Source organism: Myotis yumanensis, unplaced genomic scaffold (genome assembly GCF_028538775.1).
Source record: "Myotis yumanensis isolate MYYU_CA2020_CCGP unplaced genomic scaffold, mMyoYum1.0.hap1 SCAF_10, whole genome shotgun sequence".
NCBI classification, from domain to species: Eukaryota; Metazoa; Chordata; class Mammalia; order Chiroptera; family Vespertilionidae; genus Myotis; species Myotis yumanensis.
This window is the reverse complement of record NW_027223761.1, coordinates 57,154,412-57,181,494: the sequence shown is the minus strand read 5'-3', so window position 1 is coordinate 57,181,494 and position 27,083 is coordinate 57,154,412. Positions and strand designations below refer to the sequence as shown.

The 27,083-nt window shown below is 37.7% G+C and overlaps 1 protein-coding gene across 3 annotated transcripts in view; it reads right to left on the bottom strand.

Moving 5' to 3' along the window:
- Positions 1-844: 844 nt before the first annotated feature.
- The window catches only part of FOLH1 (folate hydrolase 1), a 52,352-nt gene continuing 26,113 nt past the window's right edge, over positions 845-27,083 (bottom strand). The window contains exons 8-19 of one of the 3 annotated variants that reach the window (XM_070426885.1): positions 25,454-25,552; positions 25,071-25,156; positions 23,053-23,172; positions 20,739-20,821; positions 19,239-19,302; positions 17,075-17,142; positions 14,086-14,177; positions 12,730-12,820; positions 8,983-9,247; positions 8,613-8,694; positions 3,407-3,499; positions 845-1,288 (exon numbers count right to left, since the gene is read on the bottom strand). In XM_070426885.1, the coding sequence (XP_070282986.1) occupies positions 1,099-1,288; positions 3,407-3,499; positions 8,613-8,694; positions 8,983-9,247; positions 12,730-12,820; positions 14,086-14,177; positions 17,075-17,142; positions 19,239-19,302; positions 20,739-20,821; positions 23,053-23,172; positions 25,071-25,156; positions 25,454-25,552 (1,333 nt within the window). In that variant the 3' untranslated portion in view covers positions 845-1,098. The remainder of the gene's footprint in view (positions 1,289-3,406; positions 3,500-8,612; positions 8,695-8,982; positions 9,248-12,729; positions 12,821-14,085; positions 14,178-17,074; positions 17,143-19,238; positions 19,303-20,738; positions 20,822-23,052; positions 23,173-25,070; positions 25,157-25,453; positions 25,553-27,083) is intronic. The other 2 variants (XM_070426887.1, XM_070426886.1) reach the window with 2 other exon arrangements.

Genomic DNA, 27,083 nt, shown 5'->3' with positions numbered 1-27,083 from the left:
TGGAGCAGAACTATGAATTTTCCCGTGTGCTCTTACACAAACATGTTTTCTCTTTCTCTCTCTCACTTTCCCTTTCTTTCTTCCTTTCTCTCTCTCTCTCTCTCTCTCTCTCTCTCTTTCTTTTCCTTCCTTCCTTCCTTCCTTCCTTCCTTCCTTCCTTCCTTCCTTCCTTCCTTCCTTCCTCTCTCTCTCTCTCTCTCTCTTTCTTTCTTTTCCTTCCTTCCTTCCTTCCTTCCTTCCTTCCTTCCTTCCTTCCTTCCTTCCTCTCTCTCTCTCTCTCTCTCTCTCTTTCTTTCTTTCTTTCTTTCCTGAGGATATTTTTCCATTGACTTTTAGAGAGAGTGGAAGGTAGTGAGGGAGAAGAAGGTGAGAGGGAGAGAAAGAGAGATTGATCTGAGAATGGTACATCAATTGGTTGCCTCCCACACACACACATGGGCCAGGACCTGGGATAGAACCTGCAACCCAGGTATGAGCCTTAGAGTGTGAATCAAACCCGAGACCCTTCATTGCTCAGGCCAAAGCTCTAACCATTGAGCTTACTGGCCAGGGCCAAACTGATGCTATCTTTGTGTGCAGTGCCAGGAGTAGGTTTGAAAGTGTTGAATTAGACTTGATTCCCTGATAATTCCACATAAGTCTTGACATATTAGGCTGTTCTCCTTCGTTTTAACACAGTGGTTCTCAACCTTGGCTGCACATTAGAATCACCTGGGAATCTTTTTAAAATCCTGATTTCTGGGCCTCATCCTCCGGAAATTCTGTTTCTTTGTTACTAATGTTGTGGCCTCACCCCATAACAAAGAAACAGAATTTCCAGAGGATGAGGCCCAGAAATCAGGATTTTGAAAAGATTCCCAGGCGATTTTAATGTGCAGCCAAGGTTGAGAACCACTGTTTTAACACATACTTCTACTCCAGGATAATCTATTGTAATTAGAGAATAAAAATCATCTATCTCTATGTTTTGACCCATAGGGAGAAGAAAACAAATACTAAGATACACACAACTTTAATTTTTTAGTTTGTCAATACACCCATGAGGATTTTTTCTGAGTGACAGATACTAATTCAATATGGGTTCTCCACAGCAGGGGGTTAGGCTACTTCTCTCAGAGTCCCGGCTGCAGCCTGCACCGTGAAGGCTGCGACAGAAATCTGTCTCTTCACTTCTCCCCAGGCCTTGGAAGGATCCACTTTGCTTTCGATATCAAACAGAGCATCATAAATCCCTGGGAATGACTCTCCTGCGTACTTATTGTGGCTGCTTGGTGCAAAGATGACATGCCTGTTGATAAAAAATGGTTTACCATCTGTTAGTTGCCCAGTGACATATTCAAGGGAAAACAGGAGCACGCTACAATTCCTGGATCGCATAATTCTAATTTTATGACTTCAGTAAGCCACGTCTCAACTTCCAAGTTCAACCACCTCCAAAGACTAGTCTTTGGAATGACTGTGCATTAATTAGCTAATTTAACTTTAGAAAGACAAAGTGGTTCTGAGCAAGAAAAATAACAACGATAGCAAAAACAGCTTGTCACCTACTATGGGCCACACCTGAAAGAATTTACCTATAATTTTACAACGCTTAAAAATAAACTCGAGACAAGATAATATTAGCACTTCAAAGAAGGGGAAATTGAGTCCTGGGAGACTAGGTGATCAGTCTCAAGGCACATGGCAAAAAAAGTGCTGACTTTTCACCATTCCATTCTATCCTCTGAAGTGCAGCAAAACTATTATTAAAGTCCGATTTGTGACCAATCAACTTACTATTTTGTTTTCCTTCTCTTTAAAATGGAGCCATGCAAACATGTTAGACATTCCTCAGCTTAAAGCATGAGGAATCTTTAAAAACAGTTCTGTAATCTTCAACCAGATCTAGGCAAGAGGGGAGATGTTTTGTTGAGAGTTATGTCAGTTTCTATAGTAGCCCTGGCCGGGAAGAACAAGTTCCAACATAAAAAGTAAAGAGCCGCCAGCATGGCTCAGTGGTTGAGAGTCGACTATGAAACTGGAGGTCAAAGTTTAATTCCAGGTCAGGGCATATGCCCAGGTTTCGGGCTGGATCCTCACTGATGGGCATGCAAGCGGCAGCCGATCAATGATTCTCTACCATCATTGATGTTTCTCTCTCTCTCTCTCTCTCTCTCCCTTCCTCTCTGAAATCAAATTTTTTAAATGAAGAAGAAAAGAGGCACAATCATTCCACTCTATCCCCTGAAATGTAGCAAAACTCTGATTATCAAAGTCCTATTTGTTAGCAGCCAAGTTACTATTTTGCTTTTCCTCTTCTTTAAAAAAGAAGCCAGGCAAACATGTTAGAATGCCTAGCTAAAAGCATGAGGAATCATTCAAAACAGTTCTGTCTTGTCCAGCCAGCATGAATCAGTGGTTGGGCATCGACCTATGAACCAGGAGGTCACGGTTCAATTCCCGTTCAGGGCACATGCCCAGGGTGCAGGCTTGATCTGATCCCCAGTGTGGGGCCTGCAGGAAGCAGCCAATCAATGATTTTCTCTCGTTAGTGATGTTTCTAGCTTTCTCTCCCTCTCCTTTCTTTTCTGAAATCAATAAAAAAAAAAACAAACAAAAAAAACCAGTTCTGCCTCCTGCATAATCATCCCACCAGGGAACCAGTCACCCTGTCTGGATAATGCCCTTACTGCCAATTCCAATCCTTTGATAATCCCTACAGAAAGATTGGGCCATTTGTAATTGTCAATAATAATTCATTCTGCAATACTTAGTAAGACCAACCTGGGGACAGAAATAATTACATCTCTCAAAATTAGAAAGAAAAAACAAACAAAACATGGTATCAATATTAGAGTAAATATTTGAGTAAATTATTGTTATATATTGTATATATTTAATTATAAATACAGGGATGAACATAAGTATCTTTACAGTTGTGAGTACATGAAACACAGTTTATTATTATATTATTATTTATGATTGTATTATTTATTTGCATTACAACTATAAAACTGCTTTTGCCCAACCCTGTATATATTCATTATGTCTTATGTATATACATAAACACAAATATATTTAAAATGAGAGAAGGGCTAAAATTATACACATCAAGATATAAACACAATTTTATGTCTGACTGATGGAAAAGGGGAGATTTTTATTTTCTCCTTGGGACTTTCTGGGTCTCCTAAGTTTCTTATAATGAACATATATTCTTTTACTAGTATAATCAGAAACAAGACACTAAAAAGAAACATACATACTGATCATATTATATCATATGAAGAAGAAAAGTATAGTCATCATATGCTGCATATAGTATTTTAGCCTTTTCTATTTGCTTGCAAAAAATCAATTATGATAATTTTTTTACAGTGCAAAAGATAGAAATGGAGTTTTAATGTGTCATTTTTTCCCCCCTTACCTATAGAATGGCCTGTCTGGTAGCCCTAAAGGATCAATAAATGCTCGTTCCAGAAACATCAGTTGATCATTCATAATTCTCAATAACATTAGGCTAAAAAGGAAATGAATACAGTTATAACATCATGAAAATGAGTGCACTACCTAGCAAACAAAAAATTTAGAACAAAACTGAAAATGCTAATATATTTTAAATTCCTATACTTTCCCATTAAGAACAATAATGTAGTTACATTTTTAAAAGTTTATAAAATACTATTTTGGTGAGGCTTATAAAACTACAGAAACAGTTATGTGTGCCAATGGAAAAAATGACAGTAACTTTTAATTATGTTGAAATAATTAATTGATAAACCCGGTTATTCAAACACAGGCAAACTTCTTGTTGTTGTTGTTAATTCTCAACTGGGGATATTTTCCCATTGATTTAATAGAGAGAGTGGAGGGGGAGAGACAGAGAAAACGAAACATCAATGTGAGAGAGACACATGCATCCCAACCAAGGCTGGGGATCGAGCCTGCAACCGAGATATGGGCCTTTGACCGAAATTGAACCCAGGATCCTTCAGTCCATGGGCAGATGTTCTATTCCCTGAGCCAAACTTTTTTCATCTTGTTATCTTATTAATCTACTCATAGATGTAATTTCAATACACACAAACCTCTCTCTCTCTTTCTCTCTCTCTCTCTGATCTTGTGGTTACCACTGAAAACCATCAAATATTTCTTTTACAGAGAGAGTCAATGTGAAGTAACCCTGGGAGGTACTGGTTGGAACAGCAGGGTTCTGTGAACGGGACCTTTCACTCCTGAAGCAGCTGGCCTCCCAAGGAGACGGGAGAATGACAGGTCTTCAGGCTGAGTACTATGTGAGCATGAAGGTACCAAGTAGTCAACACTGTATCCTTTGATGGGTCGAGAAATTGATTCAAGAAAAGCAGGATTAAAGGAGTGTCTCCTCAGATTTTAGTTTTAGTTGAAAAATTCAACATCCAGTTTAATTTATTTTAGCCAGCATTTGCTATTATGACCTGCACTGCGCTGCTGTCACTGTTCAGACTTTTTGAATATAACATAGAGACACAAACTGTGCCTAAAATATCATTTAGAGCAAATAAAACAAATAGAAATACTCAAGGAAGTGAAAGCCGAGTGTCCTTGAAAGCCATAATCCAAGCCATAGGTGGTTTGCCAGAGGAAGAAAATATCATTATTTTAAGACTAGAAAATCAGCTCATAGAATATATGGTGTTTGGATCTCTTTAAAATTTGTTTTTCATTGTTGATTTTTTTTGGCACATAAATATTTGGAAAATATTACAAAGTATAATGAATAAAATCTCCATAATAGTCCAGGGTAACACAATTATTACACAAATTGGTTGACTTGTTCTGTTTGTTCAATAAAAATGTAATCAACTAGCTCTGGCCAGTTTTTCTCAGTAGTTAGACCTTCAGCCTGAAGTCTGAAGGGTCTCGGGTTCAATTCCTGCCAAGATGCTCCTGACCAATAGAAGTGTCTCTCTCACATCATGTTTCTCCCCTCTCCCTGCCTCTCCCCCTCCCTTCCACTCTCTATGAAAAAAAAAAATCCATGGGAAAAAAATATCCTTAGGTGAGGATTAACAACAGCAACAAAAAAAGTTAAAAAAATGTAATCAACTAATTTACAATTTTGTATACTTTTTGTTTACTTCACACTTTATTATAAATATCTTATATTTCTTTTTTAATTATCAATTTTAATGTTTACAAAATGTTTAAATTGGTGGGTATCTAGTTCAAGTAATTTCTTTCCTCTGAAGTATTAAAATTAATTTTTTAATTATTGAGGATTATAATCCATATTTTTCTTTGAGAAGCCTTTTTTTTTCAAACTTGAAACTCCTTAAGAAAAAGATTCAAGAAACAGAAATACTACAGCAAAGTGTAACAACTATGTGATGGTTCTTAAAAACTTCAGCAATATGTATATTTTTCAGAAGGTTAAAACAATTTACAGTGCTTCAGTGAATAGCCTGTAGCAATCGGTACAACCACGATTAAAATAGTTACTAATTTGATATGCACATAGTATAACATTATTTTCTTTTGTGTTTTTGAATTATTAATAAATTTGAATATTTTTATATCTGTTTCTATACAGGTGGTATCCTCTTTTAGATGTGTTTATATTGTCCATTGCCAATATTTCCAATTTTGATATTTTGGATTTTCTTATCAGTTTTCAAAAAAATATTTTTATGTTTATATTACCCCCCTTTCAAATCTGCCGAAAAAGGTTTCCCAAGCTTTTTGGGGGGATGTGAGGGATCTTAGTGAGGACAACGTGAGCTCCCCCGCTGCCATCCTCTGGCAATAGTGAGGAGATAGGCTGTCCCTCGGGGACTTCGAAGAGGTTTCCCACTCTTTTACCTTTGTATTTGATAATTAAATTTTATATAATTAACCACTGCTTTGTTCTCAAATCTGGTGGTATTGTCATTTCCCTGTGGCTTCTAAACTTGAAATTTCACTTCCAAAATTTTTAATTTTAGTAGAGTTCTTCCACACCTGTTGCTTATGTATGCATACAATGTGAAGTCTTTGAATTCACTTTTTAAAAAATATATTTTTTTTTTTTGATTTTAGAGAAAGGGAGGAGAGAGAGATTGAAACATAAATGATGAGAATCATTGATTGGCTGCCTCCTGCACACCCCCTACTGGGGATCGAGCCTGCAAACTGGGCATGTGCCCTTGACCGGAATCAAACCCCGGATCCTTCAGTCCACAGGCCAACTCTCTAACCACTGAGCCAAACCAGAGAGGGCTGAATTCACTTTTTTATCAGTTCCTAAAAAAGCTTATACGACATGATTTTTAATACGTCTTTCTTTCCCCATTGACCCTTTTATGTATCTTTCATTACAAATACATCCTTATATATCACTAGGTTATTTTTGGACCGTCTACTCTGATCTTTCTATGTATTGATTTTTAAGATTTTTTATTGTATTTCAGAGAGAAAAGAAGAAACAGGGAGAGGAAGAGGGAAACATCAATCAGCTGCCTCCTGCTACTGGAGATGGAGCACTAAACTTGGCATGTGCCCTGACTGGGAATCAAACCAACAACCTTTTGGTGCATGGGACTATGCTTAATCCACTGAACACACTGGCCATGGCTCTTTCAATGTATTCTTGCACCAATCCCCGAGGGTTTGATATGTGTTTCATTGTAATATGTTTAATATAAAGATATATTCACCTTCAAATTTCTACCATTAAAAAATTCCTTAATGCTTTCATATTATTTACTTCCCATCTTAAAAATATGTTCTGCCGAAACCGGTTTGGCTCAGTGGATAGAGCGTCGGCCTGTGGACTGAAAAGTCCCAGGTTCGATTCCAGTCAAGGGCATGTACCTGGGTTGCGGGCACATCCCCAGTAGGAGATGTGCAGGAGGCAGCTGATCGATGTTTCTCTCTCATCGATGTTTCTAACTCTCTAATCTCTCTCCCTTCCTCGCTGTAAAAAATCAATAAAATATATATTTTTTAAAAATGTTCAAATTACATTTTACTTTTGTGACTTTATACAGAATTAATCCTAAAATAATGGTTTTACAATATTTGTCATCCCAGATAAATAGAATTTTCCCAGGTGGAAGTGGAAGAAAATAACTCTTTGCATTCTAGAAGAATACAAAGGCAACAAAATCTCAGACATATGCCAAAACAATTTCTTCACTGATACAGCTCCTAGGGCAGTTGAAACTAAAGAGAAACTGAACAAATGGGACTACATCAAAATAAAAAGCTTCTGCACAGCAAAAGAAACCATCAACAAAACAACAAGAAAACCCACCTCGTGGGAAAACATATTTGCCAACGTCATATCTGATAAGGGCCTAATCTCCAAAATTTATAGGGAACTCATACAACTTAACAAAAAGAAGATAAACAATCCAATCAAAAAATGGGCAAAGGATCTAAATAGACACCTTTCAAAAGAGGACATTCAGAAAGCCAAGAGACATATGAAAACATGCTCAAAGTCACTAATCATCCGAGAGATGCAAATCAAAACAACAATGAGGTACCATCTCACACCTGTCAGAATGGCCATCATCAACAAATCAACAAACGACAAGTGCTGGAGAGGATGTGGAGAAAAAGGAACACTTGTGCACTGCTGGTGGGAATGCAGACTGGTGCAGCCACTATGGAAGGCAGTATGGAGGTTCCTCAAAAAATTGGAAATGGAACTCCCATTTGACCCTGTGATCCCACTTCTAGGAATATATCCCAAGAAACCAGAAACACCAATCAGAAAGGATATATGTACCCAGATGTTCATAGCAGCACAATTCACCATAGCTAAGATCTGGAAACAGCCTAAGTGCCCATCAGTAGATGAATGGATTAGAAAACTGTGGTACAACTACACGATGGAATACTATGCTGCTGTTAAAAAGAAGGAACTCCTACCATTTGCAACAGCATGGATGGAACTGGAGAGCATTATGCTAAGTGAAACAAGCCAGTCAATGAAGGAAAAATACCACATGATCTCACTCATTCATGGATAATAAAGACCATTACAAACTTTTGAACAATAATAGATACAGAGGCAGAGCTGCCTCAAACTGATTGTCAAACTGCAGTGGGAAGGCCAGGGAGGGGTGGGGGACAGGAGAGAGGGGATTAAGAGATCAACTGAAGGACTTGTATGCACCCATATAACCATAACTAATGGACATAAGACACTGGGGGGTAAGGGAGGGCAGGGGCTTGTCAAGGGCGGGGGGGGGGGGGGGGGGAAAGGACACTTATGTAATACCCTTTGTAATACTTTAAGCGAAAAAAAAAAAGAAAAAAAAAAAGAAAATAACTCTTTGCAGAGATAATGACTTTAAGGAGAAGGAGAAAGAAAGTGTGTTCAGGATGAGGTATGATGGAGAGAAACTGAAAGCACAAGAGAGAAAGCTGGAGAAGGCTTTGGTCACACAGTGGAGGCCCTTCAATGGTCAGCTGGGGATGTTGCACTAATGAGTTGGCAGTGAAGGAGGCACCAGCATTTCTCAGCAGCACCATTGCCAATCAGGATGTCAGAAGTGGGTCTTTCTTTGAGAGACATGGCAGCCTCCATGCTTAGAGTGAAGGGACAGAAGCAGCAAAAAATTGCAAAGATATTTCAACACCAAACTTGTATATGTGGAACATACTTGTTTTTATCCAAGTCTTGCAGTCTCTCGCTGAACTTAGAAGCAATTTCTGTAAAGTTCTTCACTGCAGAAAAGAGTGAATCTGAAAGAGAAATTAGGACCTAATAGTATTGCTCTAGAGCTGAAGCAAAGAGAAAAATAGTGTAAGCTGTTCTTTGTATTTTACAAGGTATTAACATTTTATATATTTCCAGATAAGCACAAGTGGGAAAAATGCACTTGTAAAGAAAGTATTTGATCATATAGATGTAAAGAAAGTATTTGATCATATAGAATAATAATAAATGAAAAATGGACCTCAGGTACATCATCATATTTTAGAGATTCACAGAAACATACAGAAAATGAATTCTGAAAATGTATAGCATACCAAAGGACACACTGTATGTTTTCATTTCTTGCGGATGTTTCATTGAAATGTTGTAGATTTTGTCAGCATACTTTCTTAAAACTATGGCATAATCTCGACAGTCGAAAGGGAGCACAATGGAATTGGCTAGTTCAAATACCATCCCTCCTCGAACCTGGGCCACAGCATGGTGATACTTAAAAGTTGGATCATAAAACTTTTCCACCAATTCATAGGTTTCATAAACACTGTGATACAGTGGATAGCTGCTGAATTTGTTTATTGCCTACAAAAAAAAGCAAAGAACAAAATTTATCTCTTGTAAGATAGTTTAACATAAAATACATATTTACTATTAATATTAACTAGGCTATTTTGGTCAGTAATAAATACAGCAAAGTATTTAAGTACTTCAATAAGCCACTTATTAACAGGTTAATATTATATGAAAACCTGTCCCAAGTTTTTACTATAGTAAACCCTCAATTTTATGGACTTTGATTTAACGGACTTTGGATTTAATGGACAAAATTTCCTGTCCCTATGTGATATGTGAAAATTAACATCCTGTTCATTTTAAAACACTTTTAACCTAGATTTGCTTATAATTAAATTAACAGGTTAATTTTTTGTTATTAAGACGGTGTTATTTTAACACATTTTAGAAAATGGGCCATACATTTTAAAAAAAACAGCCCTATAATAATTTCGCTGATGTAAAGAAATATTACATATCTACAACTATAGTCTACCTATTTAAATCCAAGTGTCACCACTCGTAAATAATGTTTGAGGAATGATTATTACATGATCACACCGCATCCTACACATTAATTGGTTCAGTTGTCACTGAACTGATTTCTACAGCAGTTTTAAACTTGCTGGCCGATTTTTCATGTGCACTAAGCCACCCCCCAGCCTTGTGCATTTGGTTGCTCATGCTGAATGGTGAATGCACACGTTTATGAGAGCTATTCAGTATAAATTTAAAATTACAGTGTCTCTCTCACATCAATGCTTCTCTCTCTCTCTCCTCACCTCACTCCCTCCCACTCACTAAGAAAAAAAGAGAAGATACTGAAAATCTTCTTTTAAAAAATATCAGAGACAAACGAACTGGGATCAAATGGCCCAAAATCTCAACAGCAATCCTGAAGGCTGGAAAACAATGAAGCCATGAATTCAAATTTCTGAGGGTACAGCATCTTCAACCAAAAGTTGATGCCCAGTTAAACTATGGAAGAATTGTGTGCGGCATAAATAACACGGTTTTTAGCTTTCATAGTGCCTTAAGGATGTGCTCCAAAACAAGTAGAGAGTATACAAGAAAGAGGAGGAAACAAAATCCAGAGAACAGAAGATGCAACAGAGGAGATAAATGAAGGTACCCTCAGATTTCTCTTTGAAAGAAAATTTCACAGGCAGGAGCTGCGTCCCAGGCAGAGAGAACAACCAGAGAACCCAGAGGAACCAGAGAACAAATGTTGGGGAATAATGAAATGTGCCACATCACTTGATGTGTTTGAATATTTGAAGAGTTTGTGATAAATTAGTTATGGGTACATAGAAGAAAACAATAGAAGTCTTCTAATCCACAAATATAGTGTCACTATATACCGAGAAAATATGTTCAGGATTAAGTATTTTCGGGTTGAGAGTAGAGGCCATTTGAGAAAACTGAATGTCTATCATCCCTAGTAAGATGTAAATGGATAATGCATAAAACTGATTAGTTGGCCCTAGCTGGCTTGGCTCAGTGGATAGAGCATCGGCCTGTGGACTGAGGGGTCCCATGTTTGATTCTGGTCAAGGGCACATGCCCTGGTAGCAGGCTCAATCCTCAGTGGGGGGTGTGCAGGTGGCAACCAATCAATGATTCTCTCTCATCATTGATATTTCTATCTCCCTCTCCCTTCATCTCTGAAACCAATAAAACAAATATATATCCTATATAATAAAAGCCTAATATGCAAATTATCCCCTCGGGCAGTCGTTCAACCAGGAGACCAGGAATTCAACCGCTAGCTATGACATGCGCTGACCACCAGGGGGCGGTGCAGAACATGGTGGGTGTCGGAGATGTGGCGCTGGCAGTGGGCAACAGGGGAGGTGCTGCCAGCCCTGATGTGCGCCAACAAGAGCAGTACTGCAGTGGGATGGTGGAGCATGTAAGCAAGCAGTGCCAGGCCAACGTGGGTGCAAGTGGGGGCCTGATCGCCTTGCCAATTGTCCCGTGGCATTGGGGGGTGGTGCTGCCACCCAGCTCCCAGGCACTGAGGGAGCCAGGCGGGGGTGGGGGGCTGGCCCTGATTGATTGCTCCACAGGCAGGATAGTGGAGCAGGTGAGGGGGTGGCGCCAGGCCAAGGTAGGGTGCCAGGCGGGGCTGTGGGGCTGTGGGGCTGTGAGGCTCGGGGCGTGAGCAGGGGCTCGATCTCCACAGACCACCCCGAGGGACCCCACCTGTGCATGAATTCATGCACCAGGCCTCTAGTATATATCTATCTATCATAATAAAAGCGTAATATTCTAATTAGACCTAACAGCCAAACGACCTTCTGGATATCATTTTGGATGAAGCTGTGGCAGCAGGGGCCAAGGCAGAGGCAGTTAGGAGTGATCAGGCAGGCAGGTGAGCAGTTAGGGGCGACCAGGCAGGCAGGCAAGTGGTTAGGTGCCAGCGGTCCCAGATTGTGAGAGGGATGTCCAACTGCTGGCCTTGTGGGATCGGGCCTAAACCATCAGTCCTACATCCCCCGAGGGGTCCCAGATTGCAAGAGGGTGCAGACCAGGCTGAGGGACCTCTGCCCTGCCCCCCGCCCCCCCATGAACAAATTTAATGCACTGGGCCTCTAGTATATACTGATTAGTTGAAAGACAGCATGTAAGTGGGATAGGGGAACCACTGCTTTTCACTATCAATTCTTTAAGTACTATGTGACATTTTACGAACTATATACCTATGTTACTTTCAGAAAAGTAAAAACTATAAAATGGTCACTATCATTATCTACAACAACAATAAAAATAACTATGGCTTGTATTATGCCATTTGTTATTATAACTTTCACATTTAATGATTGGAGATATAATCAAATAAAAATTCAAATATTTGCCGGTCTTGATATAAGAGTGGTTTTGAATGACGATGGGTTGAGAGGAATCAAAAACAATTCCTACATTTCTTGTTTAAATAACTGGATGAATGCAATACCACTAATGAAATGGAAAATATATTTAAGGGAGTATATGGAAGTTCAAATTATAATGCTCAGGATAGCAGATACAGGAACTGTCCCAGGAGTAATAACATCTCGACCATTAAGACTTTTCCATTCTGTTTCAAATTCCTCTATTCCTCTAGTGCAGCGGTTCTCAACCTGTGGGTAGCGACCCCTTTGGGGGTCGAACGACCCTTTCACAGGGGTCGCCTAAGACCATCAGAAAACACATATATAATTACATATTGTTTTTGTGATTAATTACTATGCTTTAATTATGTTCAATTTGTAACAATAAAAATACATCCTGCATATCAGATATTTACATTATGATTCATAACAGTAGCAAAATTACAGTTATGAAGTAGCAACAAAAATAATTTTATGGTTGGGGGTCACCACAACATGAGGAACTATATTAAAGGGTCGCGGCATTAGGAAGGTTGAGAACCACTTCTCTAGTGCTTCAGTAACTTTTCTTGATTCAGAATGATTTGTTTAGCTAAAATATATTCTAAATAATCCTGAATTACTTATGGACAGACTTACCAAATTTTTAGTATACCGTGCTCTGCCTGAAGCAATTCCAAGTCTTTGGAAGAACACCTCAAAATCATTTCCAGATCCCAACTTGCTAATCCTTGTAGGGATAAAATTCAGGATTATTTGAGATTTCTTCATCAAGTACAGATTAAAGATTAATTAAACATTATTTTTATAGTAAAAGTTAAATATAATTTTTAAATGTATCACCTTAGACACATAGAAAAATTTTTTAAGAGAAATATTAGTTTTGATCACAAAATATCTACTCCAAGAATATTTTGTTAGGGTGACCATTGTTCTTTTGGGTTCCTGGATCCAATTCCAATGAGTGGGACAGGAGGAAGGGGATTATCCCCACATCAACAACAAGCAAGTTTTCAAGAAACCAATAGGGTGTCCTATCAGTCATCTCAATACTGACACTATATATCTGGAGATAGCATTAGGTTCGGTGGTAGGAAGTTAGACAGACATGAGCAGAGCAAGGTCAATGGGCCAATGGGCTGGGTACAGAAGGTCACCAGGGCAGAAAAGCCCAGATGCCCAGCAACGGACAATCGTAGGATGGGATCTCATTCCCAGGGTGACCTATCCTCCCTTTGCATAAGGCTGGTCTTGCAGTTGGAGCCTCCTGAGCTTTCTTCCCTAGAGATAACATCTAGGTCTCAGTTGTATTTCAGCTCCAGGCCCAGAAAGACAGCAAAACCAGACAAGGGATGCCACAGCTGACCTTTGGGCCAGCTGTATTGAATAATGACCCCCAGTCCGGGCTTTGACCAATCAATCAGACCCTGACCCTGAAAGGACACACCTGGAAAGCTGCTGAATATCCTATTGAGATCTTCCCCCTGGGACCTCCCCTAAAATCTCTAACCTTAATATCCTGAGGACTGCGGGTCCTTTTTACTCAAATAAATAAATGCTTTGTATATCCTATTACAGTTTAAATTGATTTTGATTTACACAACCAGAACTGCAATAGTGTCTATATTTTTCTTAGAGTAACTAAAATATTTGTTCATTGTATGGTGCTCAGAAAATAAGATAATTTATAGAGTCACTAGGGAAAATATGAGGGGACTTACTCTCCACCATTAAATTCTTCTATTTACCATGCATGTATACTATCTATTCAAAAGGAAAGCATCTCTTGATGACCTACAGATTTATCTTCAAACCCAGACATAGTAATATTTATTTGAGAACCTCAACATCACTTTTCCTTTATCAAATGTTAGAGAATTTTTAAAACAAATAAATTTTTTATTAATGATTGAAAAAAATACTTTTTTATTTCCAACACGATCCCATACTAAATTTGGTAGAGAGTTTTGTCTCTTTGCTTGTTTGATGGTTTACCTGGGCATGCCAATGAGCTCTGGTGAAGGGCTTTTTTTATTCCAGCTCTCATAGAGAGATCTGCCTTCAAAGCCTTCATCAGGACTTTGGAGCTGCACAAGTTAGAGAGAGAGAGAGAGAGAGAGAGAGAGAGAATACCTATGAATCAGATGTTTTAAAATCTGAATGTCCATTAACCAGGAAATGAGTAGCTAAACTATACTCAGCAAAACAAGAGAAGTACCCTGGCCAGGTTGCTCAGTTGGTTGGAGTGTCACCCCAACACCAAAAAGGTTTTGGGAGTTTGATTCGTGGTCAGGGCACATACCTAGGTTGCAGGTTCAATCCCCAGTCAGGATTCGAACAGTGGCAACCAACCAATCCATGTTTCTTTCTTACATCAAGGTGTCTTTTTACCCCCCCCCCCCCCCAGCCCACCACCCTGCGCTCTCTCTTCTTTTCTTTTTCTAAAATCAATGAACACATCCTCCGGTGAGGATTAAACAAACAAACAAACAAAAACAAGGGAAGCAATTTGTATCTTAGCAGTCATTAAGATTTACAATAATGAGTTTCTGACAATATGGGAAAATGCTCATTACTTGAAATATACAAGTACAACTACTATAAACAATACATGGAATGTATGGGAAAGAGGCTACACATAGTATACCAAGCCACTGTATTCAAAGGAATGGTTATATTATGCAAAAAATATTTACCTCTTTTTCTGAATTAAGGGGGGCTACTCTCAAAAACATTATTTCTCCTCTTATTAAAAAGAAATGGAAAAGAAGTAAGCTAGTTACGGGAAGGTGTTTCTTTTAAAATTGCTTCTTTTCCAACACAGTTGCTAAAGTCATTAAGTAATGCATAACAAAATAAATGCATTAATATTTTATTTAATTAATTGATTATATATTGTAATTGAATACTGGGCTTTAAATAATTTTCTGGTTTTACAGACGAGAAAAACGGAGTAAAATATGACCTATTGTTGAATTCTAGACTCAGAACATGAAATGTGATGGCAAAACCACTTAGCAAATAAACTTTAATTAATGTTCCCTAGTTACTCATAGGTTATTGAACAATACATGGTATAGAATTTTTTTATTTTATATTTAATAAAATTCCTATGTTCTAATTTTCAACAAATATGATTTTTAAAAGCCTATAGAGTATCTATGCTGTTTAAGACTTGTTGTGAAGGCCAGGAATACCAAGTTCAATAAGACACTTTTTAAACTCTCCACTAATGGGAAATGTAAGTAAGAATATTGAATTCAATGTGTTTAGTGCTGTAACAGAGGTACATACGAAGATCTATGGGGACACAAATTCTCATAAGTGTGAGGAGAGAGAAGTTATGCTACATCTTAACTTGTAGACTATCAATAAATACAGCAACAAAATTTTCCTGAAGCTGATAAATTTACAACACTTTGGTATAATGGACAGTATCACTCCATTTATTCTAAGAAATGCAAATTTGGAACAGTGTAAAAACATAAGACTAAATTCTCTGTTTATTACTAAAAGTTGAAATGTTGCAATTTACTTTCCCAAAACAAACAAAACAGAATCAAACAAAACCCAAAATTGTCAATCATCACATCATTTCAAAGTTGACCTAGAAAGTAGTGTTAATGCAATTGTCCCAGAGGGCCACCTGTCTAGTGAACAAATACAGCTGCCAGGTGTCTTTAGCATTTACTTTAAGCTACATGAACAGTGGGAACTGACTAAAATACGCTGTTTCAGATATTTAAAATGTTATGCACTTTATGAGAATTGATAAAACTGCAGGTAAATGATGGAGCTTTTAAGTAACAACATAAAATATATTTTTCAAATTAATTTTTTCTAGTCCTATAGGAAATGCTAATTTATAAGATTAAATTCCATGCTTTTGAAACCAAAGTTTAGTGATATTTGTCTTACATAAAATCACTACCTGAGGGGAAATATTGTATTTTTTCTTTTTGTTGTTGTTGATTTTTGTTGTTGTTAATCCTCACCCACGGATATTTTCCATTGATTTGAGAGAGAGAGAGAGGCAGAGAGAGAGAGAGACATCGATTGGTTACCTTCCTCACACACCCTGACGTACATGCCCTTGACCAGAATCAAACCTGAGAACCTTCAGTCCATGGGTCAACAGATGCTCTATCAACTTAGTCAAACTGGCTATGGCATTAAGCTTTTCTTGGTAATTACATTTCAATTAGTAATTTTATTAAATGGACAAGTCTTTTTGTTTTCCCTTTCCAATGCAAATTAGCAGTAACAAGAAAAATCTGCCAATCCAAAAACTCATTCATTTTGACTAACTTCAGGAATAATGGTTTTATGAGGCAGGAGAACTCAAGTAAAGAGTTGCCTGTCCTTTATGGATTCAGGCATCACCTGTCCACCAAGTTCAGTACCTGGAGCTGCCGTCAGCATAAGAAAACTTGAGCTGTCAGCCCAGCCCAGTAGGACTCCGTGGAATGGAGCCCAGGTCAGGAAGTCAGGAAAGGGGTGCATGTTCTCACCTAGCCTCTTCCCCAGATTGCTTTGTCCCTGGCCGCCAGCACTTGGTGTGTATTTAATTATGTCCTTCCTCAATCAGAAACTTTGTCTTCCGGCATCCGGAGTTACTTGATATCATTCATTATATTAAGGAGTATAAACCAGTTTTAAAATTAAGGAATTAAACCCCAGAACCAAGTCTCGGTTTAGCTACTAGACAAGTTCTGTAACTTCACTGGCTAATGCTTTTTAAGCCCCAGTTTTCTCGTTTTCAAGTGGGAGTGTAGACCCGTTTCTTTGGGGTGATGAGGGGAGAAATGGGATAATGTGTGTAAACATTTTATTAGATGTGATGTCCTATGGAGTGGATATTTGCTAAATGAGGAAAAAAAAACAAGTTGTAAAACAACACAGATGCTTAACATAATAATGGTATCTCAAGACAATAGCATTTGCAGAACTCAGATTTTCTCAAATTATATGTAATTATTTGTACCTCCTTTGTTAGGTTGTATACCAAGCTGTACATCAGTGGAGTACAATCGACTCTCAGAGTGTAGTTTCCTGAAAGACGAGAAGTTTGATTATTTTTTATTTCATTTTTTTAATTTTATTTTTTCATTCAAAGACCACTCTTAATTCCTTAGTCAAATGATCCTTTTAAAACCTGAGTCCAATCAAAACTCATCATCCTCAGTGCCAAAGATGAAGCCACCTCAGGTCACCTGCCCAAACCTTCACCTCCCACTCTGCCCACACAGACTCCTTCTCGGGACCTTTGTACACACTGTTCCCTCAGCCTGGAACAGTGTTCGGCATGAGAGCTGCATGACTTACTCTCCCACTTCACTTAGACCTCTGGCCTAATTTCATGTTTTCTGAGTGGTTTTCTTTGAACAAAAAAGGCAAGAGGCAGAAACATTTAGCTGTGATAACAAAAACCCGTATAAGGTAGGAAGAATGTAGTGGTTAGAAAGATAAAGTTGAAACAGAACAGTTTGCCTTGAGCCTCAGCCCCACCCTTTACAATCTGGGTGATCTTGGGAAAGTTACTTAATCCCTCTGAATCTCAGTTCCCTCTTCTGTACAAGATGGATAACAATATTTACCTCACAGGGTTATTATGAGTATAAAACTTTTACATATAATGCACTTAAGAAAACTACACTGTGGATTTGTGGGAGCTAAATTCTATATACGTTTGTGTCATTTGTTCTTGATCTTGAACATGATGGGGAGACAATGTAGCATTTTACTTTATTATTATTTTTAAACTATGCTGTTTTATTGATTTTTTTTTTTAGAGAGAGAGAGGAAGGGAGAGAGAGAGAAACATCGATGAGAGAGGAACATCATTGATTAGCTGCCTCCTGCATGCCCCCACTGGGGATCAAGCCCACACCCCAGGCATGTGCCCTGACCGGGAATCAAACTGTGACTTCCTGGTTCATAGGTGGATGCTCAACCACTGAGCAACACCAGCCGGGCCAATGTAGCATTTTACAACAGAGAATGACATAATCAGTAAAATCCAATGATTTAAAAATCTGCATTAAAAAGGACAGGATGATAAAAAAATAAAATTTAAAAATCATACTAAAAATCAAATCTTAAAAAAGACTAGCAATAAAGAGAAGGGTATGCTACTTTGGAAAAATATATGGAGTTATGGAGTATTTATTCAGTGTGGCCAAGTGTCTCATTTTACCACGTGTTTTTAAGTAAGGGTAATAATAATACAAGCTAACATTTTTGAAGATTCACTCTGTGCAGGACAAAGGTCTGGGAGTTTTGCAAATATAAACCACTTTTGCCCTCACACGAGCCTTCAAGGTATGTGCTTTTAGTAACTCCATATACAGGTAAGGAAACTGAGACACAGAAAGTAACAATCTGAGGTCACACAACTAGGAAGTGATGATGACAGGAAGAAGGCCAGGCCCTTAGCCATGAACCTAAGACGAGGAGGAAAGAATAACTGAAATGCACTGTGTAAACTAAGTTAGGAGACAACGTAGCTCACACATGTGAACAAAGAAGAAAAAGTAAAGGCCAACATGCCTTCATCAAAAGGGGTTGAGGGCGGAGTGAAAAAGGTGAAGGGACTGAGAGGTGCAAATTGGCAGTTACATAATAGTCATGGGAATGCAAAATATAGCACAGGGAATATAGTGAATAACACTGTACTAACTATATATGGTGCCAGATGGGCACTAGACTTATTGGGGGGCCACTTGGTAAGTTATATAAAAGTCTAATCACAGTATGTTCAAACTAGCAGTGAATATCAACTGTAATTGAAAAACATTTTTTAAATAAATAAACATCCATTAGTCTGAGAACAAGAACGAAATCATACCTTTTGTGCTACCTCATTCTAAAACCATTGAAATCTTTGGTTCCATGATATACTTATTCATTGAACAGGTATTTACTGAAGTCCTACTCTATACAAGGTAATATGCCTGATGAAGCAGAGTGCAGCTTTCCCAAATTAGCTCTCTGGGGCTCAAAGCTGCTGAGTCAGGGGCAGGAGCCTGACAAAGCAACAGCAGATGCCCTAACCACATGCCAATCAATTTTCCTTCTTATTAGTGTATGAACTAAACTGCTCCTCCTTCTGTGATCCCATCTTTTCCTAGGAGACCAATGATATTCACCTTCTATAGAAGAATCTGCGTTAATATAGGCCACACCACGCTCCTGAAGGAGTCTGGAATTCTCCTATAATATGAAAGAAGGAAAAGCATAAACGTACAGCCATACCTTCCCCCTTAAAAAATGCACACCTCCATTAAATGTGTGCAGGTTTCTGAATTGAACTGGACTGGCCCACATTATCCACAAATTTGACATATAAGATTGTCAAAATTATTCGTTTGAAGGAATTTCAATAAAAAATATTGGTAAGAGTAACAAGTAAAACATTTTTAAAGCTAAAATGTAAGCTAAGATTGTCCACATTCTTAATCTGGAAAAAGGAAAGGAAGTTGATTTCTTAACCATAGTATAGTTTATCCCTCAAGAAATTCTCTTAGTAAATATGAATGACCTAAGAGATCATTTCAGTGGAAGTCTTGTCATGAATGTCTCATTATTTAAGTACAGAATCTTGCCTGACCCACAGGGAATGAGTTATTTCAAATATACCCGTTAAAAATGTGTGAATATCAATATCATCTACCCTGAAATATGAAGTTCTCCTGTAGGATGCCACCACCTACTGGTCAACATTGACCATTGCAGTTTTAAAACAAAAGGAAGTGTACCAGTTTCTTTTCATTTAAGGTATCAAATGGATTCTGAATCTCTTAAATATGCAATTTCCTAAGCATCTTGAATATAAGAAAGAAAACAGAAAAACAATGAAACTCTACATGGTGAAAACAGTTTGAAAGAGACAAATGACAATCTTAACATAGTTAGGCTCTTCCTGATGCCAACATAAACTTTGTCTACAGAAATACTACTTTTATTTTTCCCCAAAAGAAAATTGAAGGTTACAGGGCTTCCCATAATTTATGAAGTATAATAGGAGCCCAATTAATATTGATTGCATGACTTGAAGTGAATGGAATCGGTGTCAACTTTGCATGTATTTATAGCTAATGCCTATTACACAAAGCCAACAATACATGCAGGTAAAAATTACTTTCCAAGGGTCCTCAAATATTATGTGGTGGGACTTTATGCCTCACTCTTAGCATGATTTAGTTCAGAGTAGGTCATTATGATATAGAGAAGATAATTAAGCATGATTTAATTCAGAGTACGTCATTATGATATAAAGAAGATAGCTGTGAAAGATATACCTACTACACAAGCTCAGGGGTTATTTCAACGTGCTCAGCTCTAGGAGCTAATTTGGAAAAGGTAATAGAAACATAGTATCTTATTTTACTGTTGGGTTTCTAGTGAATTTACTTAGTTCCTATCACACTCCCAGAAAATAAAGTTATTTTGACAACAGACATTAACTGGCTCTGAAATGTTCAAATGGAACTTAGTTCTTTGGTGACACAGATATCTTTATTGTTGAGTTTTGAACACAGATATATTGCTTCACTGGATTCACATGTTACATTCACATCCTTGAGAATTAAGTTCAAACTGTTGTCTCATTATGAAAATATATATGTTGTAGCAAACAATCAACTAACCTCTGCCCACTCGGTAGAACCAAGAAGACCAAATTCTTCTGCATCCCAGCTTGCAAACAAAATTGTTCTTCTAGGCCTCCAGCCTAAAATAGTATGTATATACATATAAGTGCTGAAAAAATGCAAACTTTATCCAAGACATTGCCAAGCCCAACAGGAACGACAACAACAAACAAAACCATGGATTGTTTAGGTTTATAAACATTGGCCGAGCATAGGAAACCATCTGTGACCCGCAGCTGCCTAGAGCGGAAGAAGAGAGTGCTCGATGTGGTCTGTGTTTAGAGAGCAGATACAACAGAGAAAATCCTTGACAGCTCTTCCTGTTTGTTGTTCGGGCATCATGTGATTGTTCAGTGTCAGCTGGTTGTATGATTTCGCTCAACTGTGCCAGGATTCCTCAACAGAAGCTCAGTTAACAATGCCAATGTCTGTGGCTACTGAAACCTACATAAAATTCAACAGGAAGATAGTATAGCTTGGACACCGTGGTTGGCAAACTACGGCTCGCGAGACACATGCGGCTCTTTGGCCCCTTGAGTGTGGCTCTTCCTAAGTCTTAGGAGTACCCTAATTAAGTTAATAACAATGTACCTACCTATATAGTTTAAGTTTAAAAAAATTTGGCTCTCAAAAGAAATTTCAATTGTTGTACTGTTGATATTTGGCTCTGTTGACTAATGAGTTTGCCGACCACTGGCTTGGAGTAACACTGGTGTGAAAGCAAGATCTTATGTCAAACCCTGGTTCTTTCACTAACTAGCAGTATGACCAAGGGAAAGCCATTCAAACTTACTAAACCTCTGTTTCTTCATTGGTATGCCAGGAACAACAAGGTAAAGATACTACTTGATTGTTGGAAGGATTAAATGGTTAGTATTTATAAATATAGCACTTAATAAGTGATCCAAAAAAGGTAAGTTTCCATTATTTTAGTAACTATTTCATTTGTGCTTATTCAGAAGACGTATCCCTATATGAGTTGAGTTCAGTGTTGCATTTTTGTCATGTTTCTTAATAGCATCATTCAAATTTCACTTAATATTATTCTTCATCTTTGCATTCTTTGGCACGCTCTAGAATGATCCCAGTGATGTTTTGTGCTTAACACAGGAAGTCTTACAAAATCATGAAAGTTTTTGTAATAATATTAAACACTATCGAATTCATAAACTATGCAAATTCAGGTCTCCATAATTTTGTTTTCTAAAAATATAACATAGATGTGTGGGGAAAAAAAGCACCTTTACAATTTATTTTAAAAAGAGACATCATGGTTTTGTGGACTGGTAGCCAGAAATTTGAGTTTAAGCCCTGGTTCTCTGTCTTTGCCACACACTAGGTATAGACCCTTAAGTGAGTTCCCTGATTCTGTAAACCTTGGTTATCTTCATTGTAAAGTGAGAATAGAAGTAAGTAGGTTAACTTCTCCCTGGCGTCTACGAGTTCCAAATAGACAACACATGTGAAAGCACCATTTCTCTGATATGCAAATTTAACATATTTTTTACGGTTGTTTACTTGTTGCTAAAAAAAAAAAAAAAAAAAAATAGGGATCACATTTACAGCCCCAAGACACCTTGTTCACAGGGTCAGTAAACAGAGTGGACTTTCTGCTTTCATTGTATAATAATTATTTTAAAAAGCAACTATTTAAACTAAACTTGATTTGGATTTTATATGAAGATTTAAAATGACTGAAGTAATGGTGCTAAGAATATAAACCTAAATTCTGGAGAGCAATCCAAAGCTTGGGGTTTACGAATATGCAGATGTTGAATTTTTGACAGTATCTCATTAGTCGAGAAGACCAGTATTTTTCTGAAAAGCTTTGATCTCCTCCGTTGCTTAGTACACTTGACCTGAGGTGTGAGGCTGGAAGAGCCCAGGAACTTCTGCTCACAGTTCCCAGGCCAGGAAGCTTTGGCTTCTGACCTAATTCTGGTGTGTACTCTTCTGTGAGGAAAACCAACTCCATCTTCTTAGTTGCTAAGAGCAATCACTTATGGTGTAATCCCTTTATTTCAGATTACAGTTTAATATATAAATATCAATAAAGTAAATATTACTATATAAATGCAAGCATGAATAAGCAATATAACTAACTAACCAACATAAGTAAGATAGCCCAGCTCATTGAAAGCTATTCTGTGCTACTACTTAGTACTCTATGCTACTCCGATGACACAGTCTGCATGTATCCTGTCAGTTCACCCTTCATACACACCTATGAGGTGACATTTTTACACTCACTCAACAGAGAACTAAACTGAAACTCAAAGAAGTAGGTATTTTTGCTCTTCACTTACATTACCTTCTTTTTTCAGAATTCCAAAACTCCTCACAATTTCGTGAACAACAGCTGCTCCACTCTGAGGGTCAATGCCACCAAACACCCATGAGTCACGGTGACCTCCAAGAATGACATATCTGTCTAAAAAGCATCATTGCAAAATTACTTGTCATTCCAAGTCAGTAACAAAGCACACTGCAAGTGACTCCAGAGCATGTGATCACAGAGCATCAAGACTCAAAGGAAGTGCTGGCAGGGTAGCTCAGTTGGTTAGAGCATCGTCCTGATATGCCAAGGTTTCCGGTTCGATCCCCAGTCAGGGCATGTACAACAATAAACCAATGAATGTGTAAATCAGTAGAACCTCAAATTGATGTTTCTCTCTCCCCCCCGTTCTCTCTCTCATCAATAAATTAAAATATATTTTATTGATTTTTCACAGAGAGGAAGGGAGAGAGATAGAGAGTTGGAAACATTGATGAGAGAGAAACATCGATCAGCTGCTTCCTGCACACCCCCTACTGGGGATGCGCCCACAACCAAGGTACATGCCCTTAGCCGGAATCGAACCTGGGACCTTTCAGTCCGCAGGCCGATGCTCCATCCACTGAGCCAAACCGGTTAGGGCTCATCAATAAATTAAATTTTAAAGAAAGACTCAGAGGAAGATAGCAAGGTTCCTGAACACGTGTGTAAACACATAGTGTATTTTTTTCTGATTTTGATATATGAAGAAAATATGAGTGATAAGCAAATGTATAGTATTATAGCAATTACAAGTATATATGTAATGATAATTAAGTATAACATTATCCTATTCACATCTTTACATAATTCTCTATTACTCCTCTCTTACCTACTTAGCACTATTTCCAGATTAAGAGAACACAGTGGCCACATACCAAGTCCTCCACTTCCTACTCCTATTTATTTTTAAGATTCAGGTCAAAGATTTTCCCCCTTTATGAACCATTCCTAGTTTCCATGGGAAGAGGGAATTGCTTCCCTACCCAGCCCTCAGGCAATCTTTTCATATCTGAAAAAGCATTTACCACACTTAAATGTATGCCCCCTGCCCCCCAGCCATTAGCTCCTTGTTTCCAGATGATGTCTTTTTTTTTTTTATCCCACCGTCCCCAATGCTTAGCATAGAGCTGGAAAAAAAAAATAGGTACTCAGTAAAATTCAACAAATAGCCAGTTATATATTGTTTAGTTTTCATTGGAGCATATCAACATTCTTGATCACTGAAAGCACTGGCTGCTTGTAAGAAAGATATACAATTTAATTAGATCTGTTTTGGTAAAAAATATATAACCCAATAATTTTTAAGGAACTGGAACATAATGAAGTAAGACTCTTTATAAGATATATTAATCCCCAGATCATCTGAAATCCTTGGGAAATCATGTGTCTATATATTTCATCAACTTCAATGTAAAAAAAAATATTAATTCAAAGTTACTTTAATTTTCTGAGTGCTACCTCTTTTTAAAGACTTTATAATTCATTCATAGGGAGGAAAGGAGAGGGAGAGACAGAGAAACATTAATGTGAGTGTGAAACATCAACCAGTTGCCTCCTGCACGCCCTCTACTGGGAATTCAACCCAAAACACAGGAATGTGCTCTGACCAGAAATCAAACCAACTGAGTCACAGGGGCCAGGGCTCTAGTGCTATCTTTTATATAGATATTTATAGTTATCATGAAGATATTTATCCATGCAAAACTATGTGGTAAACAAATCCAAAAAAACACCTAAATTCCATCTCTCCCTGTGCCTCCTCCCTTGATCCTCTAAGCAAAGCGTGCACACTTTATCAACCTAGCCCCACCATTCACTTCTCTCTCTCTTTTTTTTTTTTAACAACATATATCACAGTACAAAATTAGCTCATATTTATGTATTTTTTATTTATATGAGTTCCATTGGGACAAAGAGTTGCTTTGCTTTGCTCACCTGATAGACCCAAAGCTTGGAGCAGTACGTACCTGGCAAAGAAAAGTTGCTCATTTGCTACGTGCTGATTAACTTACCTGGTTCCACTGCTCCTCTGAGCGTTCCAATCACATTGTAAATTCTTGTCACTTTATTGTTGGAATGGATGTGCATCTTGACTTTTCTAATGCAAATATAAAGAACACATTAAAAAATTACTGGTTGACAGATTACCACCCACAATTTTTAAATCTTACATTATTGTTTATAAGATTTCTAAAGGCACAGAGGCAAAAATTACATTGGCCACCTGTCCAACTATAATGATGTAAGTGTAGTCTCTTCAACCTGTGATTTTGTTTCCTGCTGATACTAGATAGGTTTTACTTTTCTTAGTCATCCTCTATAATTGCATATTTTTTAATGAAAAAAAAAGGTGTCCTCTCCCTAAAGAGAGTTAAAATAAAAGGAGGCTCTTAACTGTGTAGAGAAGTTTCCAGAAAAGCCAGGTCCAACATTGTAGGGCACTTTGAGACTTCCTTTCCAACTGCTGTCTGGAGGTGCTGTTCCACCCATTTTTCTGTTGAACATAAAAAAGTATTAATAGCTGAAGGTAATTTTGAAGTTGCAAGTTAAAATGTCACTAAACTTGCTTTCTTGAGTGTCTGTTCATGATAGTTTCTATGAGTCAGCAAGAGTGCAAAGTGTTTTGCAGATAATATGCCATTTAACTCTTTACTTCAGTCCTGGCCAGTATGGCTTAGTTGGTTAGTCATCTTCCTGTGCACTGAAGGGTTATTGGTTCGATTCCCAGTCAAGGTACATGCCTGGGTTTTGGCTCCATCCCTGTAGGGGAATAAGGGGTGTGCAGGAGGCAGCCAATGGATGTTTGACTATCATATCCATGTTTCTCTCTCTCTTTAAAAAATCTTTAAAAAAAATAAATCCTTACTACAACTCTTATGAAGTCAGTGCTATCATCTCCACTTCACAGATGAGGAGCCTGAGGCTTAGATTAGGTAACACAGCAAAGTCATACAATACAATTTTACATACAAACCATCAAATAACATGAGTAGTCATTTTTACATTGGCAAAAAAGCATAATCAATAGTCAAAACAGAAAAGAATTAAGTATGCAAAAGATGTTATATTAGGCAGGTGAAGAATATATACACATGCTTGGTTATACATAAATATTTCTACAGTGATATATTCTATACTAATAACATTGAATACCTTTGGGGTGGAAATGGGTAAAAGGGAAACTTTCTACTGTATACCCCTTTGAATTTTGAACTGTATAAATGTATTTCCTTTTACATAATTTCAATTACACTATACATTGTTTGAAATCTATTTTTTCTCTTAATAATAGAGCATATGCATGTTTCCATATCAGGAAGTATTCCTGTACAATGTGCATTTTAATGGCTTCCAGTACTATCATAGCTTGTGATGTAATTGACTACTTGTCAATTATTGGAGATTTGTGTAGCTTATAGTTTTCCACTATCAGAAGTTATGCTAAAATCGCTTTCATTTTATTCACTTTTATCTTTTAAATACCATGAATATTTAGACTTTATAAACATATTTAGACAAAAGCATAATCTATGTTGCCCTAAAAATCTGTACCCAGCCCTGAATCCTTATCCATGTGGTTAAGCTAAGGTAAAAAGATAAAAAGACCAGAGTGCTGTTATTTAATGTGCCCTTAAATTGGAGAGATCCCTCCAACTCTCTGATGTCAGCCTCCTCACCTGTAAAAAATGAGGGCACCGCACTAGGTTATATAGGGTTTTCTTATAGTCACTAAAATAGAATGATCAAGAATGTCTTGAACTCAAAGACAGTAGGGACCACAGTGTCTGACTAACTGGCCAGACACTGTGGTAGCAATTCTACTTTCAGAAGTCAGTGTTCTCTCCGGTCCTAAAGGATAAGGAAGAAGAGGGACATGCAGAAAGAGAGAAAGCAGGGTGAGAAAGGAAAAAGGGTCCCCATGCCAGGTTAAGCAATAACACATTTGGAGGCATTTCAATAATGAAAGCATAGGGGGAAGAGGAATAGAAAGGAAAACAAAATGGAAATTGTTATCAGTGAGTTAT